An 18337-nucleotide genomic window follows, 5' to 3' on the forward strand; every position below is an offset into this window, starting at 1 on the left:
TGGTCATAGAGGCATCTTTCCTAAACCGAACGTTTAATCGATTCCAGCCTCTAGTAAGACATCTGTAATGCTTCTCCCTGTTTTCATAGTCTGTCATTAACCCACCTACATCTGGGCGGTCAGAGAACATATCTGTCAGGACTGTACATGTCTGGTGCCAGTGTAAATTGAATTTGGCCCGACGTGCTCTGTGAAGGTTAGGGTAATTGCTGAAATGTGAGCTTGAGCGAACACCGTGTTAGTCTGCTCCCCAGTGAGGCTACTTCGCAGGCTCTTGATATCACCTATGGCTAGGATGATGCTTGTGGTGTAATCTTTGAAGCCTAAAATCCATTTCCCTTCCCCCATCTAGCAATGATGGCAACTTTGTTCTCAACTCTTCTTTATTCAACTGGGCCCAGGGCATGTATACATTCTCTGCCATACCTCTCTGTAGTAACGGATACATTAGTATTTCAGGTGACTCTACAGGTTTCTCCCTAACGTGGTGTTTCCATCTTTTTAGACATTCCTGCATTTAGGGGAAGTTGCATTTGGGATCTTCCTCTGTTTGATGCAGTCCTCCGTTATAGCCATGTCCTCTGGTTCAAAGGATCCTTCCTTCGGCTATGGTCTATCATATAGGTCCCTTTCCTCAGTCCAGTGGGCTAATAGGTGGCAGAATGGGTGTGACTTCCTCTTTCTTGCTATTATCTCCCTCAGGGTAACTCGTCTTTGTCGTGCGCTCGGGTGGAGCAGCGTACGTCCTCATCGCTGCTCCGCTCATGTGCACGTAAAGGCGCCGCAGTTTACTTCTTAGTTGAGTTAGTACTAGGCTACCTTAGTCTCTAATTTCCTGGTCAACCTCTCTCGTCTATCGACCGATTGAGGCTCTGATCCCTTCTAAAAGCCTTTCATCTACATCTGCCTCTTGTTCTTCCCAGAGGGATGCCTTGTTCCTACCCCTACTTCCCTCACGTGAAGAGCGCACTGCTCTGTGTTCTGGCTGCACCTCTGGGGTGCGTGTTCCAACTCTTTTTAACCTTGGCTCACTCCTCTTTTCTTCGCCCCGTCTGGTTTGTCTCCTTTCCTCTGTGCTATGCTCTGTTCTTTTTGGACAGGCTTTGCCCTTGAACTCGCTCTCTGTTGTCTCCTCGGCTACCTGGGCAATCTCTGTAGCCCTACCCTGGTACCAGCCCCCAAGGGAGTAGAATTTCCTTCCATCACCCCACCTCGCTGAATCACTGTCTAGAACTGCTACAAATCTCCCTGTCACTCATGTATGTTCACCTGAATTCGAGGCAGTGCGTGTTCTCCTTGCTGATGAGGACCTATGTGTTGGCCTTGGTAGAGGGAGAATCAAGCTTTTGGGAACCTTACCAAGGGACTTGGTCTGTAATGAAACCTCCTGGACTTGCTGGTCTTTTGGTTTCTTGTGCTTGAGCTTAACTGCTCGTCTTTCATTGGGGGGGCTCGTCGGCTCCAATTATTGTTGGGTTGGAATATCCCAATGCAGGGGGAGCTGGTGTGAGCACCTCCATTCCTGCATATGGTGGGTGAGCTGCTGTTCCCTCGCTTGCTAGTGCATGGTGGGCTATTGCTCGTGACCTCCTCGAAGATGGTCCTCAATTCTAATACTGCCTCTCTCTTCTGACCTATAAATTTCATTTTTACATTTTTTTTGCAGTGCTTAATTATGTTAGTGTCACATGTTCCCACCTTAGGCCAGAAAAATGTGTGTGCCTTTGTGTATGCCTGCCATTCCTGGCAAATTTACTAAGTTTCTTTATCTTTGTGGGGAATCTGGTCTCCGTGTTTTAATGGAGAGAGCATGACTACTTTAGAAGTTCGTGGGCAAATGCAACTCAAATCTTTTGTGAGAGCGAAAATAAATGGTGGTGCACCCTTACAATTTTACATACCATGAGCTCAGCACTTGCAATTCTTTACAAAAAGTATACATGAGCAATCAAATGGCACAAAATAATACTGCTTAAGTAGTGTTATATAGGGCAAATTAGTAAGAACAAAAACTTGCATGAGCACAACTTTTGCACAATACAGTTTTCAATGACAATAAATCCATAGCATTCATATACGATAATAGACTTCATCAGTGTTTGATAGAAAAAAAATTCTTTGTTAAAACAAATGGATAAGTGTCCAACACTTGTTATTCTCTAACAAGAAGAACAATCACTTTATCAAGATTTTTAAACACATGTGTAGCGGGATAGAGTGATCGGACTGAAGACCAGATCGTGATAAAGGTTTTATTATCTGATACACTCTTCTCCTCCGAGAAGACAGTCTTTCGTGGAATGGGGATAATGACTTCTTATCCGTCATGCGCTACGTGTCTCCTCGCTCTCCACGGGTTCTTCACAGGCCACAATCCGGATCTGAGGCTCTGGAGACTCCAAGAAGTATGATGGGGAAAGAAATAATACGGGGTGTAAGTGTGCTGAAATGAAGGCAAAAATGGGGAAAGGAGGTGAGGGGGCACCCGACCCGTGACGCACGTCTACTAAGAAGTGTGAGGGTGCTCAAGGGTAGGGAACAGGCAGGGGACAGAAGGGAGTTCCAGCCTACTCGTCAGGACTCTTACCCCCTCCCAACCCTGCCCACAAACCGGTCCTGTACCTGGGAAAACCACGATCCTCCGTGAGCATGGCTGGGCGAAGCGCGGTTCCGTTGGCCTCCTGGCTTTCCCAGGACTCCCGCATACTCCACGGCAACCTCCCGCTTCTGTTCTCCTTCCAACAGCGTCCACTCTCCCCGCTCGCGACTTCCTCCGACTCCTGGTGGAGGAGTGTGGCTCAATGGTTAGAGTGGCAGACCCTGATGCAGAGTTCTGGCCAGGGACCAGGGTTCGATTCCCGCCTCGGCGGGGCTCAGGCTCAATTTCCTCAGACCTGTCAATTCTCGCCTCGGTGCCTATTCTAATCATGGGCCCCACGCTGCAACTCTGGGCAATAGCTTGCTTAGCCTCCACACCGGCCCCAACAGCGCTAAGGATGCCTGACCCCACTCTGGGGGTGCCCAGGAGTGGACACTTCACAGGGAAAGCCAGGAGGGGTTCCACAGCGGTATGAGTATCAGCGCCAGGAAACCGTTGGCGACACCGCAAGGTGTCTGTCTGGTGACAGTGCGCTCTATAAGTACCTTTACATTTACATTTACATTTCCTTCCTCCCTTCTCCACAGGTGATTCTGCGCGCCTCCTTCCGGGATTCCCTTGTCCTTATTGGGTGAAGCACAGTGACGTCAGCAGCGGGGTGGGTCTCCTCCATAGCACTCTCCCAGTTAAAGGAGCCCTGACGAAAACCAGCTGCCGCCTCATGCGTGGGATATGTGGGGCCACTCCAGTCGTCATGCTGCAAAGAGTTAAGAGGAGCATTGAACGGTGTCACCTTCCACCAGTCAAGCACCTGTTCGCTATCAACCCCAGTTGGACTGGCCTTGTTACACACCTACCACCCCCCCCCCCCCCCAGGAATCTCCCGATTGGGGAGAGGGAAGACCCTGGAGAGGTAATCAGCGCTCCCATTGTCCGTACGTTTTTGGTGTTTGACCTCAAACGAGAAGGGCTGGAGTCATAAAAACCAACGGAGGACCCTGGGGTTATGTGACATGTTCCCCTAATCCTCCACCGAAGGGGTGCATGGTCTGTATACAAGGTGAAGGGGTGGCCTTCTAGATAATAACGTAGCTTATCTATGGCCCATTTTATTGCTAAACACTCCTTCTCAATGGTGGGGTACTTCACTTCCCTGGGGAACAGCTTCCTACTAATATACAGTACAGGATGTTCAACCCCTTCAGGTGTGAGTTGGGACAACACAGCCCCTATCCCATAGTTTGAGGCGTCAGTGTGTAGTATGAATGGCCTAGAGAAGTCAGGGAAGGATAACTCAGGGCTGGTGGTGATGGTCTTTTTTAACGTATGGAAGGCTCCTAACATCTGTTCTGTTGGGTGCAACAAGCTTTGGGCTCTTACATTTTTACGTAGGGTGTCAGTTAAAGGGGCTTCTATTTCTGAGAACTGGGGTATAAAACAATGATAATACCCTAGCAAACCCAGGAAAGCCCTCACCTCCCTTTTGGTGGTGGGGAAGGGGGTCTCTGTTTTAGCCCGTACTTTCTCTGTCTGGTGAGCTATAAAGCCGTGGCCCAACACGTAGCCCAAATATTTAACCTTTTGATATCCCACTTGGGATTCTTTTGAGTTTACATGTAAGCCAGCATTTTGCAGAGCCTGGAAGACCATTTGTAGATGTTTCAGGTGGGTCTCCCAGTCGGGGCTAAACACCACAATATCGTCAAGATATGCGGAACAGAACGACTGGTGTTCCCGGAGCACCATATTCATGAGCTGTTGGAATGTGGCTGGTGCTCTGTGTAGGCCAAAGGGGAGAACCGTACATTCGTAAAGGCCTTCTGTGGTTGAAAAAGTGGTTTTCTTCCGATCTTCGCGGAAAGGGACCTGCCAGTATCCTTTGGTCAGGTCCAAAGTTGTTGTATACTTGGCTTCTCTGAGTTTCTCTATTAATTCATCAATCCTTGGGATAGGATAGGCGTCAAAGGTGGAAATCGCATTGAGAGCCCTGAAGTCCATGCAAAATCTTGATGTGCCATCGGGTTTGGGGACCATCACTATCGGTGATGACCACTCGCTTTTTGATGGTCGTATGACTCCAATCTGTAGCATATCTTGTACCTCAATCCGGACGGCTGCCCTCTTAGCTGCCGGTATCCGATATGGCCTTTCTTTTATGATTTTTCCTGGGGTTGTCTCGATGCAGTGTTCTGCTAACGTTGTCCTCCCTGGGTTATCCGAGAAGAGGGAGGAGAAAGGAACAAGGGTTGCTTGGAGTGACCTCTTTTCTCCCTCTGTCAGATCGTCGTTGATAACGAGTTAGTCTATTGTGGTTGGGACGGATGTAAGAGTAGGCAAGGTGAGATGAACCATCTTGGTTAACGGTCCCAGCCATTTCTTCAATAGGTTTATGTGATGGGTTTGCTTGCGAGAGGGGTTATTTGGACTTCATAACTAGTTTTCCCTATAGTACGTATGATTTTATAGGGGCCCATCCATTCAGACTGGAACTTTTTTGTGGAGGAGGGGAGGAGAACCAGCACCCAATCATTCAGAGCCAGTCTCCTCCATCTCTTGCCGCGGTCGTAATAGGTCTCCTGCTTCGCTCCAGGTGAGAATACGCTAGGTCTTTCAATTTTCCGATCTTGGATTTAAGCTGTTGTGTATAATCCAATAGGCCTCGGGTTTCGTCTGCCTCTTCTCTTTCCCAGGCTTCCTTCGTCATTTCGAGCAGTGAACTTGGTTGTCTTCCATAGAGCATTTCAAACGACAAAGAGCCCAGACTGATCTGGACCTAGATTTTAAGGTCCCGTTATATCTCTTGACGAGACCATCGGTTTGACAGTGGTACACCGAGGTCTTTATATGACGGAGATTCAGGGTTCGACATACCTCCTTCATAAGTCAAGAGACAAACTGGGTATCCTGATCAGTCAAGATTTCTTTAGGAAATCCTACTCGGGAAAACAGTTCTACCAGTCGCTCTGAGATGTTGGGGGTAGTAGGGGACCTCAGCAAAAACGCCTCTGGGTAGCGGGTCGCATAATCGACTATGACCAGAGCGTATTGGTTCCCTTTCTTTTGTTTTGGGTAGAGGACCAATTAGGTCCATCCCAACCTTCTCAAACGGGGTCCCCACTATGGGCAAGGGTTGTAGGGGACCGCTGGAGGTCGATGCGTATTTTTCTTTTGGCATACTTCGCATGTTTGGCAATGGGTCTTGATGTCCCTGTATACTCCGGGCCCAAAAAAATGTCGTAAGACGTTGTGTGTCGTCTTCTCGGCTCCAGCAGTGAGGTGAGAATGGGAAAAAAAATCTGCTCTCTAAATGATGAGGGAACAAGTAACTGTGCCGGGCCATCTATAGAGCCCTTGCGGTAGAGCAACCCTTCTTTGATAAAATAAAAATGGGGATATGTGGGAGAAGGGTTGTCCTGATTGATATGGGCGTATTCCCAAGCGTTGTGTAAGGTACCGTCATTGGCCTGGGCAAATTTAAAACTCCTATCCAGGAGCCACGGTTCTGGGTTGACAAGGGCTGATAGAGGGGCTTCACTATGTCTCCTATCCTCTTCTCCCCGTCTCTCGGTATGTATGGTTTGTAGGAATAGCTCAAGGAATTCTGGGTTATCTGTCCCGATGATCAACTCCTCGGGCAAGCCCTCCAATTATCCCACCCGGACGCTACACTGGGTACCATTGATGGGGAGAAGGGTTACAGAAGCCACAGGGTGTGGTCTCACATCCCCATGGTCTCATCGTATGTGAACTGTAACGTCTGGTATGATTTGTGTAGGACTTATGAGTGTTCCTTGTATGACCGACTGTCTACAGCCTGAGTCTAGCAATGCTTTTACCGGCCTCCCATTCACCTTTACACTCACATAAAAAGCCCTTCCCATCTCAGCAGTGTATAAGATGGATTTCGGGATGTACCCCACTTCCATGGGTTCCTCCGTTGATTTACGTCTTGGATACAGGCCGGCTATGTGGCCCCAGTCCCCACATTCAAAACATTGCGGGCCCTTGAAGGTCGGTAATTCGGTTCTCTGTGGTTTTAGCTTGCCCGGTTCTGGGATTGGTTGGTGTTTTCTCTCATACTTTACAGGAGCGGGCGGTTTGGCTTCTCTGTCTCCCAGATGGGGATTTGTGGCTGGGCTCTTGAAAAGGCTGTAGCCATCTCGATGGCTTGATCCGTAGTGAGTTTATTGTGTTGTCTAAGCCGTCTTTGTGTGTTGTAGGGCAGTGCCTCAAGATATTGTTCCAGGTAGATACGATCCATGATTTCCTCTTTTGTGCTCACCTGTGGTTTCAGCCATTTATCGGCGGCCATTTTTAAGCGAAAGTACAGTGTCTTGGGGTTTTCACCTGGTGCCCCTTTTTCTTTGCGGAAGTGTACCCGGTAGGCTTCTGCATCAAGGCACAAATGATCCAGAATGATGTCCTTTATCGCGGCATACGGCGTATCCCCCGTGGCGTTTGCCAACTGGTATGCTGCTTGGCCTTCCCCTGTCAACAGGGGGGCCAAGAAAAAAGGCCATTTGTCTATGGGCCAGCCACAAGCCCGGGCGGCCCTCTCAAAATTTAGCAAAAACGCGTCCGGGTCCTCCCCTGACACGTATTTCTGTAATGACTCCTGAGGGTCCATGCGGCATACCTCGGTGTTCCCTCGGCAGAGGGGCAGCTGGTTCTGTTACCACTTTCTGTAGACCCTCCAATTGGGCGGCTATGGAATCTTTAATGAGGTCCCGGTAATTTTTCCTTGCTTTTCACTAGATGTTGAATTGGAGCTTCCATCATGGGATTACTGACGGACGGATTTATTCCCGCATTCTCCACCACTTGTAGCGGGATAGAGTAATTGGACTGAAGACCAGATTGTGATAAAGAAGGTTTTATTATCTGATACTCTTCTCCTCTGAGAAGACAGTCTTTTCGTGTGGAATGGGGATAATGACTTCTTATCAGTCATGCGCTACGTGTCTCATCGCTCTCCACAAGTTCTTCACAGGCCACAATCAGGGTCCGAGACTCTGGAGACTCCAAGAAGTATGATGGGGAAAGAAATAATACGGGGGTAAGTGTGCTGAAATGAAGTCAAAAATGGGGGAAGGAGGTGAGGGGGCACCCGACCCGTGATGCACGTTTACTATGAAGTGTGAGGTTGCTCGAGGGTAGGGGGACAGGCAGGGGACAGAGGGGAGTTCCAGCCTATTCGTTATGACTCTCCCGCCTCCCAACCCAGCCCTCAAACCGGTCCCATACCTGGTAGAGCCACGCTCTTCCGTGAGCGTGGCAGGGCGAAGCACGGTTCCATTAGCCTCCTGGCTTTCCCGGGACTCTTGCGTACTCCACGGCAACCTCCCGCTTCTGTTCTCCTTCCGACAGCGTCCACTCTCCTCCGCTCGCGACTTCCTCCGACTCCTTCCTCCCTTCTCCACCGGTGATTATGCGCGCCTCCTTCCGGGATTCCCTCGTCCTTATTAGGCGAAGCACAGTGACGTCAGCAGCAGGGTGGGTCTCCTCCAAACCACTCTCCCAGTTAAAGGAGCCCTGTCGAAAACCAGCTGCCGCCTCATGCGTGGGATGTGTGGGGTCACTCCAGTCATCATGCTGAAAAGAGTTAAGGGGAGCATTGAACGGAGTCACCTTCCACCAGTCAAGCACCTGTTCGCTATCAACCCCAGTCGGACTGGCCTCGTTACAACATGTTAATCTAGTAAGAGGACTAGCATGGAACACGTTCCTAAGTGATCTGGATAGTATGCCACTATCTGCTCTTAGACAAGGGTATCAGTCACAGGTACAAAAAAAAGTAACCTGGTAATCACCGGCCCCTCTTGGCCACAATTTACACAATTTACACAACTTGCGCCTATTTTCCTTGGATCAAGGTTCACTTAAGTCCGAATTACTCCCTATGTCACACTCTGGGGCCAAGCGTACTATATGTGTCACTCCCAGCGGTCTGAGCATCAACATCTCTTACCCCTTCAAGATACTAACGGTGATAAAAAACTAATAGCACTGAAAAAACCTTTTTAACTGATATGATATCGAGGTGTCTACTCCGCCCATACAGGATCGCTGTATTACAAAAATAGCATCCCGAGAGAGGTAAAGGTCTATCAAAAATAAATATTCACCTTTCCTACATGCTGACTATCGAAAAAAGGTGACCTGCAGGATCGCCTCCAAGGCTGCCTTATTACTACTCAGCCAGGACCTAAAAAATAGTTATTGTGCCAGATACTGTCGTGGCAGGGCGCTCTGGCTATCTTTTTACACTTCTCCATAGTTTACGATACGCCAAATGCATTAAATTAGATTCTGGCATAGTCTCCTACCCTCTGTTACTGCTGCTTCAGGATGGACCTCCGCCCCGCGGATTCAGCAGAACTTCCAATCAATTGCGGTGTCTGCTTATCTTCCTTTCTGCGCAAATGAGAATCCGTCTAGGTGGGGTCTCCTTCCTTTCGCTGGAGTCGGGTTCAAGGTACCTATCGGCACTGATGGTGGCTCGCCAAAATGTTGCTTGAACAAGAAGTAACTTGGAAAAGCAAAAGACAAGAGGCGTTTGGTAAAACAGGAACAGTTTGTTTAGTTAAACGTGATGGCTAGGAGAACAGTTACAGGCGTAGGGTGTCTCAATTTACAATCGATCTGCTGCCTTTTTATATACAGTTCATCGTAGGTAATAAACATTTGCAGCGATGCTTGTATTGTGAAGATTGCTCGTTGTTACCTTTGGAGTCATAAATGAATTGTCTGTCTAATGGATAATACAGGTGAGCCTCAACCTCACGTGAACACAATGTGGCCAGTGGAACATGTCCAGATGTCGGGCATGGGGAGCACGTAATCACTGCGTGTGCTGTGTCATGATTGACTATATGTTCCTAACTCAAGTGGCATCCAGACAGACAAATATGGTGACAGTGGTATAGAGAGGGTCTGCACATCCAAAGATACTGGGTATATAAACAACATGCAAAGTACCGTGTGCTCAATGGGCCGCTGACACTATGCTACCAAACTAGTGTAAAACGTACATGGAAAAAGAAAACTTTTTCATATAGCCCAAATACATTAGTAAACCCAGAGCACTACAAAAGTCATATGTTGGTCTGCTGATGAAGCAGGTCCAATATTGCTGAAGGACTCATAGGTCCAGCAGTGGTTGCATTGTGTGTACAAAAGACAGCCGACACGTGTTTCATCGTACATGACTTTTTCAGGGCTGGTTAAGCAAGCTAGCTGGAACGGTCCAGTGAACCATGAGGGCCCAAGGGGAAAACCTGAACTCTGATGCCGAATGAGTTAATGATAGTATCACTGCATCCTGGGTTAAAGTTTGCCCATGAATCTTGACCACGTACTGGAAAATTTAGAGCCACTGAAGTCACAATATGGTATGCAGACAAGTTATATTAGGGCCGTGATAAGCCTGTGATTCTCTGAATCATAGGCTTATCACAGCCCTAATATAACTGTCCCCATACTGTAGTGTGACTTCAGCGGCTCTAAATTATACTACGTTCATTAATTCATTTGGCATCCGGGTTCAGGTTTTCCCTAAGACAAAACACTTCATCTGTCTTCTTATGTACAAACAATGCAACCATTACTATACCTTTGAATCCTTCAGCAATAAAATTGGACCGGCTTCATCATCAGAACAACAAAAGACTTTTGTAGAGCTCTGGGTTTATTAATGTCATGTGACCTCTAACTCCATGGTGTTTTAGGAGCACACGTATCCCCCGGCCATGTGTGCTTTATTGGAGTCAATCTCCCTTGACCACTGAAGTGTTGCAGCAGCTAGCTGTAGGATCGATCAAAGGTTTTCTGTCCGTGCTTTTTTTTACCAGCTATGTGCCACCCCACCTGTGACCTTTCGATCAGTAACATCGGGCCTAGGTCCCAGTGCTTACCTGACTATGTAGTTGTGAGTCATGGTTCATGTGGCGTTCACAACGGGTTAATTTGTTAATAAAGACGCATAAATGAATGTATCATTTTTCAAATCCGCATCAATACTTTACATATTAACAATACGCATCAAAAAGAATATAGTATGAGTAATGAGGGGCCTCAACTGAATTTGCAAAAGCCCAATTCTTCCAATTAAAATTGTTAACATTTAATATATATATATATATATATATATATATATATATATATATATATATATATATTTTGTGGTTTTTTTGTTTGTCAGTTAATTAAAATATTTAGTTTTTTTTTTTAATTTCTGTGATGAATGCTTGTTTCTATATTTTGTATGTATTGTTTTGCGGTTCAAATAATCGAAAATGCTTAGGCTGGTGTCCCTGCCTCTGGTAATGACTCAGTGGTGGTCCCCGGGTTCCATTAATAATTCAGTGTGGGTCCCAGGATTCTAGGAATAATTGTGGGTCCACAGAAGTCAAAAGGTTAAGAACCACTGTTTTAACATATGTCTAGTGTGTACTGTCTTCAGTGCAATGTCAAATATCTTGGCGTGCTGGGCCTCTCTCACTCACTAACATAAAGTCCACATGACCCACGTGATGACCACCACTAAGGTGGAGATTGATGAACATTTGTGCTGAAAGAACAAAGTGTTCTTTTTTTAAATTAGATTGATAATTTCTTCCGAAGTAAAATTTGGACACCATGGTACATTGGGAGTAGATTATTTTACAGAGAATTAGGTAGAAATAACAGATAATTATCTACTCTGCATGAAGGCATGCAACCAACAATAGTTCAGTTTGTCTTTATCACAGAGTTATCTTGTGTGCTATGGATTGATCTGCTGGCTAGGGTAATAGCGCACTCATGTAGTTTAAATTTATAGCAGCTCCTAAAGTGCTCACATCTACAGGTGACAAAATGAAAATTGTTTTAGTATTTAACTGACCTGCACAGCAGGAAGTTAAGTTTTAAACTGCGCGGGGAAAACATGCATGGGGACATTGATTGGGAGGGCTGATGAATAGGAGCAAGATAAACAGAACTCCAACACAGCACCCATATTAATAAATGGGTGTAATCTACAAAAATGCGGCACAACTAAACTACAATAATAAATACCCTTCTTAACACCTAATAACACCTAATAAAATTGTTTCAAGTGCAGCAGTAATAATTCATCAGTATTCATTTTTATTCATCATAAAGCCACTACAATACTGAAGATGAAGAGTAGAGGAGTTCCTGAGCTTCGACAAAGCTCTCTTTAGCACCAAATCCCAGAAATATGTTTTTAGACCTTAGTCTCCTATAATAAGTATCAAACTGACAATGTCACAATGAACACCACATGTGTAGATTCATATTTAACAGCCCAGTTTCAGATTTGTTCATGTCATTTGATCTACCATAAAGCTTGTAGGGTTTTACATATATGTATTCAGTGTGTTACCTGCATACATTGGGCCTGACACAGAACTGTGTCTACGTCACTTTGCATTTCCATGTACACACAAAAAACAAGTAGACATGCGTAAGGTGAACGAGGCGTCGAATTCAAACGTGATATAAGTGACATCGCTCTACATTCATAATCTATAGTTTTTGATATGAGCTCTTATCCAAAGCTGCAGGCTATGACTGTAAAGCGATGTCACTTATGTTACAACATAGTTCCCTTTGCACTGATATGCAGGGAAGAGTGAGCGTTTGCATGTTCAGTTTGGTGCTGTCAGTATTAAATCTGTATTCTGCCTCTAAGATCGAGAACAGCCAAGACTAATGATTTTTCTCTATTTGTTCTTTTGTTTGTTTTTCACTCAATATATGCCTCTCCATCCGGGGCACATGCAAGTAGGCCGGCCTCAAATATCAATGTATGTTTTATGTGTGTTTATTTTAGGACGGGCTGGTGACGGAACTTGCAGCACAGACTGGATAGCAGTAATTCCGCTTCAAATACATGCGACATAAAATAGGACTAGTCCTAGTGAAAGCCGGGTACCATTTTGTGGCCATTTAGAAGGGCTGAAGCATGTTGCTGCAGTTTTAGGCTATTGGGATAGTAACCCTCCCCTCCAGTACACCCGACTAATAGTTTTTCACCATGCCAGTGATACCCAAAATAGAGGGAAACTGGGGTTTCCATGAGGTATTCTTAATATGTTGAAATCCCCGTTAGAACTAAGAAAAATATCTTAAGTACTCCCTAGGATATGGTTGAGCCCACCCTGGTTTTTTTTAGGGATATGGTGCGACCCGATGATGAAGCATGACACCAAAACGGTGTGAGGGTCTATAATATTAATATTGAAACTTATCTTTGGGGCAGGATGATGAAGCTATATTAAAGCACTAAACGAAGGGTGGTAGGATACCTTGTTGTAAAGAGCATTCTTTTTTTTTCTTTTTTTAAAACTTTTTATTGTCTTCCAACAAACAGTTTGGTATCAGCACATGACATATAGAAATAGCATTGAATAGTTCCCCACCCCATCCAACAGTTCCAACTGAAATCCACTCTGAAAATACACCAGGAGCTCTTACGCATCACATGGGAAATGTCAAACACTAATAAGCTTGAAACATGGCACAGTACAGCGAGATATAAAACATGATACAGAAGAGCACTGAGGCCGGAGGGCCACTTCAATACTAATTATGTGGAGGGGAAGCCTCCACCTCCGTCAGCAGTCGGGTCATCTGTTCGGTCCGTTCCTTCCACAGCTCCACCATAGGGGAGATACAGATGTCCCCCCTGTATTTATTCAATTTTCCCCATTTATGGTCTCAATTCTTGGGGCATCCGTGGCCCTTAAAGACCGATTTTTCTGCAATCATTGTGGTATCCATGTCTCGTGCCCAAGCACCCTGGAGTGGGACCGCCTCCACCCCCCATTTTTGTGCAATATTTGGTTTCGCTATGACGAATCCCATCGAGGCCCAAGTCTGCTCAGCCTGAGGAAGATCAGTCGCCCCCCAAATATTAAGCAGGCATAGGTGAGGAGATGGCAGCAGGGATTTGCCGCAGACTCTCGCCAGTTGTCAGGCAATCCGTACCCAGAAGTCCTGGATGCGTGGACAGTCCCATACTATGTGGAAGAAGGTGCCCACTTGATTACAATGTCGGAGACAGAGCGGATCGGGACGTCTACCTATCCTAAACAGGAGTTTGGCGTCGAAGTAGACCCTATGAAGAATCTTAAGCTGCAGGAGTCACATACGCATTGGGATGGCCACTTCACGAGGGAAGGCCAGAGCATCCCGCCAGTCCTCATCCTCTATATCACCAAAGTCTTTCTCCCAGCTAACCCACAACTTTTGCATTGGATCTGCACGATTGTTAACCAATTTCTTGTATGTGAGTGAAATGGCTTTATGATCCATGGGATCCAATAATAACCGATCCACTAAAGGGGAGAAGTCCTGAAGGGGGGTGTCTCTCGGTAAAGCCGCCGATACGGCATGGCTGATCTGTAGGTATCAGAAGGTCTCAGTTTGGACCAGTTGGTACTTTGCATGTAGCTCCGTAAAAGTAGCCAGTTTCCCCTTCCCCTAAATGTCCCCCACCGTCGATATCCCAATGGTGTCCCATTTGTCGAACCCCGGACATCTACAGAGTTGTCCCAATATGTCGGGTTCCCATAACGGTGTTGCCTTTTGTTAAGCGCTTATTCCAGCCCAGTCGTTTGGTGACTGCATGCCAAGTTTCGACCGTGCGAGCAGTGGGGCTGGTTAGGTGAAGTCTGCGAGGGTTGGAGTACAGCGCTCTGTTGTAGCCGCCCCTCTCCATGAGCCAATGATCCGTTCTGAAGTTTGGGTCATCATGGAGGTCGAATACCAATCAGTTGGGATGCTTGATAATAGAGACGCAGGTCTGGAAGCCCTATACCCCCATCATACCAGCCCATGGTGAGTTTGTTCATGGCTATCCGCGGCGTGCTGTCCTCCCATAGCAATCCCAAAAGCGCTCCATCGATCTGAGAGAAATATGACTCAGGGACAGGGTTGGAGGTATTCTGTAATACATACAGAAAACGTGGAAGAGCAAGCATTTTAAACTGGGTGCTCGCCCCTGGAGAGTGAGAGGGAGAGATCGCCAATGCGAGACATCTGATTTGAAGCGGTGGAGGGGCCCGAGGAGGTTACGTTCAAAGAAGAGGTCCGCCCCGGGATGACAAAGATGCCCAAATAGCGGAAGCCACGTGGAGCCACTGGTATTTCGTAGCCCCTTGGACTGGCTGGGGGAGTGCCCCACAGCATATACATCTGGGATTTGGACCAGTTAATAAAGAGCATTCTTAATATACCACATCACATGTATCTTTGCTTACGCTACACATGCAGCATTCTTTTGGACAAACTCTGTTGCTAGCTCGCTATTCAGTGCAGTTGTACTTGCTGTCTAGTTTGAGGGATGAGCAGTTTCAGAAGAATCTCACATTTGTAATAGACCACAAACAAATGTCACAACTTGTCACAAATTCCCTCACTTATAATCTTGCACCCCCCCAGTTGTATTGTATTACTTTTGAGCATGTCCATCGGTCTGTATGAAAAGGCACATACCTATACTAACTTGAATAACATGGGAATTATGTGATGCGGCTTAGTGTGAGCACTTGCCTGGAGTTCAGCAAAAAACAGCATTTGTCATGCCATAACGATCCAACTGCTGAACATTTGTCACCCTAGAATGCCTCATGTGTCCCTGTATAAGAGTGTGAACATCTCACGTTTTCCTTATGGCCATTCTCCCACTGAGCAGGAACAGCATCTGCTTGCAGCCTGAACTGGCAACTTGAGCTACCATGGAGTTGTAGGGAGTCCAGAGGGCATCCTACATCCCGGCTGGACTGGAAAAATAATCCAGGCCTGGCAATGGCGCTCGACTGGCACCCCAGGGGTGGGTGGGTGGGGAATGCTACTGAGAAGTGCCAGCCAGGTGGGTAGAGGCGGGGGGGGGGGGCTAGTGTGAAGCATCGCTGCCGCATTTGTTACAGGGGGCCCATATTGCCGTTCTGGTGCAAAACCGACTCCCAGTAAAAAAAACGTCTTCCACCCTTCTGGCCCACCGGGAAAACACCCTGTGCCCGATAGGGCAAGTCCAGCCCTGCCCTACATACCCTTTCGTTCTCTGCTCTTTCACTAGAAAAAGTATTCATGACTTCTTATTTTCCCCTCTTTTGAGTAGGCAATTGGGCACTAAGCTCAATGGGCCTTCCTCCTTTCCCTCCGCTTCTCCACGCCTTGCAGGAGCTTCCCAGTCCCTGCTGTGTGCCCTTCTACATCCCAGTTTCCACTCCACCCACTAAATTATGCCACATTATTCAGAGTTGATAATCCGGATGACCCATGCTATAAAAGTACTGGTGTTTTCTAAAGTCAAGCAACATTTCTTTTATCTTGAGTATCGGCTTTTGATGCGTTTTTTTGGTTTCTGGTTTTAGATTCGGTGGAAGATGGCGAGAAGGTCGTCCAGACTGCTCTTGATGCCTTTGGAAGAATAGGTAAAGTTTTAAATTAATTTTAATTCTGTTCACAGGTTACATTCAAACTGTTACATTTTATATGATGCTGTCCATGCTGATCACTATTAAATCTAACACAGCTCTAAATACAACAATGCAATATAATCTAATTTTCCTATTGTGGTTCGAGCCCATATTCCAGTGGTGGTCACTAGAGCTCACTGGAAAGACTGATAAGTAAGTGAGCAGTGTTGAGTTGTTCACTATTGTTTTGCAGTAGTCGTGGTCAGCATTTCTAATGAGCATTTATCCCGTCTCGGGGTGGCACACTTGTGGTTGTCTTTCAACTAAGGCTTTGGATGGCCAGCCATTTCACTTAATGGGTATATTGACTTTGCCCGTACACTCTATTTATTGTTCTGGGACATCCGATGACCAGAAAGAGACACTGTAAAGCTTTGGAGTTTCGCCTGGTTTTGGTTGATTTCCTCTCCCGTAAGGTCCTGATAATTCTTATGTTCACTTTCAGAAGATTTTGCATTTCTCTCATGATACCGCCTGGCCAATATACATCGTATAGCTTTTAATATACTAGCAGCATAAAGGGAGTACTCGAAATGCCAGGTCTTCTGCTTCTTGCGGAATTCAAAAAGTGAAGAGGAGGTGCAGGTAATTTCGGGAAATCGCATTTACAACGAAAGCATTACCATGCACGTCTTTACCTCTCATGTGCCTTTACCACGCAAAATGTATTTTGTATGCAAGTCAAAAGCCATTATATATATATATATATATATATTCACTGAAAAAAACCATAGGTTTCACACACGTTATAGTTAGGAATTAGCATTTAAAAAACCTTGCAAATTCACTTAAAAAACCATAGGTTTCACACATGTTATAGTTGGCTGGGCATTTCCCTCGTAAAAAACCAATGAAATTCCCCCGTTATAGTTAGTGCAGGCAACTATAACTCACGCGACCGCAATCCTCTGCTGATGACGTCAGATATTACATCACTGTATTTAGACACTTATTTACCCATGTCTTCTTCCATTCATCTTTAGCTATACATATATTACATTTTTTTTTTCTTTTCAGAAAGACACATATGTCATCAGTAACAGAAAAATAACAACAGTAGAATAGTTAGCAATCTGTTGTACAGTAGATTCAATGTGGTGCGTGTCAGAGTTGGTACTAGTTCTACCCACGTTGGAACTTTGAGGATGAATACAAACATTTCGCTTCTGAGAAGCACATTCGGTACCTTTGTAGTCAAACCGTACATTATTGTCTTCAGCTGAGAGCTTGTGTAGAGAGCTAAGGCGCATCGAGCTTAGACCAACTCCAGTTGCTTCTGCTGTAGTCAAATCGAAGCTCTTGCATCAGTGAATTGCACATTATATGTTACAGTTCTATGTGACCTACAGAATAGCTATTAGACATGAATAAATATATTGTATAATGAAAATCAAGGTAGTTTACGATTACCACACTGTGCCAACCAGTTCCTAAATAAAGTTGTCTTTTTACAGTTGTATCATGAGGTTCTGAGTAGAGGCTGACTTTGAGTAAAATTGTGTGAAAGGGCTTTGTGAATAACAGGCAGGCAGAGAGGTGTGTGCACAAAGAATAGACGTAGTTTCTAAATGGGTGTCGGGTTTAGGTTAATTTTGGAAGTAAATAGCGTATTTGCATAGGCCATACATCACTGATTTCTGGTTAGTCTGGAGACGTAAGGGGGAATAATGAGGATAGAGTTCAAATGTCTGAGTATACGTATAAAGTTATTATATCAAAGTAGTAGGATTGAAGTGTATTATAAAAAATGTAAAGGAAAAAGACAAAAAAGATGGAAAAAAATCCATTCAAGAATAATGTGAGTTTCTTACAAGTCTTGGAGATTCCAGTCCAGAAGTTCTTCAGCTGCTTGAGATGCGTAATGTTCCAAGAGGCTATTATTGCCATTGTGTGAGAAAAGCGAAGCGATCCAATTCATATCCTCGAAGGGACAGTAATGTTCCTCGAATGTTGGAGCGGTAATTTGAATGGGCAGGCAATCTGCGATGTTGTGAAAGGTCGCATGTTGCAAGAGATCTTTCGCGGCTGCGCAGAAATCCCATTGCGCTGCAATTCCTTTTTGCATTGCATTCGCCATTGCTCCGCTGCCAGAACAACCACGTTCATGGTTTTCAAGATACTCCATTACCTGCTGGATATCTGGAGCGATTGTTGAGATGTTGGCAAGGCATACACTCATTCGCCAGTCGAATGGGCATGTTTTGCAATCAAACGATGGTTGTACGCATATTGCATAAGTGTAGATAAA

At 45.7% G+C, this 18337-nt stretch overlaps 1 protein-coding gene across 1 annotated transcript in view; it reads left to right on the plus strand.

Moving 5' to 3' along the window:
* HSD17B4 (hydroxysteroid 17-beta dehydrogenase 4) overlaps nt 1-18337 on the plus strand; it is a 974808-nt gene that overhangs the window by 207009 nt on the left and 749462 nt on the right. Inside the window, exon 4 of the mRNA XM_085632660.1 lies at nt 15985-16044. Within this exon, the coding sequence (XP_085488786.1) occupies nt 15985-16044 (60 nt within the window). The remainder of the gene's footprint in view (nt 1-15984; nt 16045-18337) is intronic.

The sequence above is a fragment of the Triturus cristatus genome, chromosome 2_1 (genome assembly GCF_964204655.1).
Source record: "Triturus cristatus chromosome 2_1, aTriCri1.1, whole genome shotgun sequence".
NCBI lineage: Eukaryota > Metazoa > Chordata > Amphibia > Caudata > Salamandridae > Triturus > Triturus cristatus.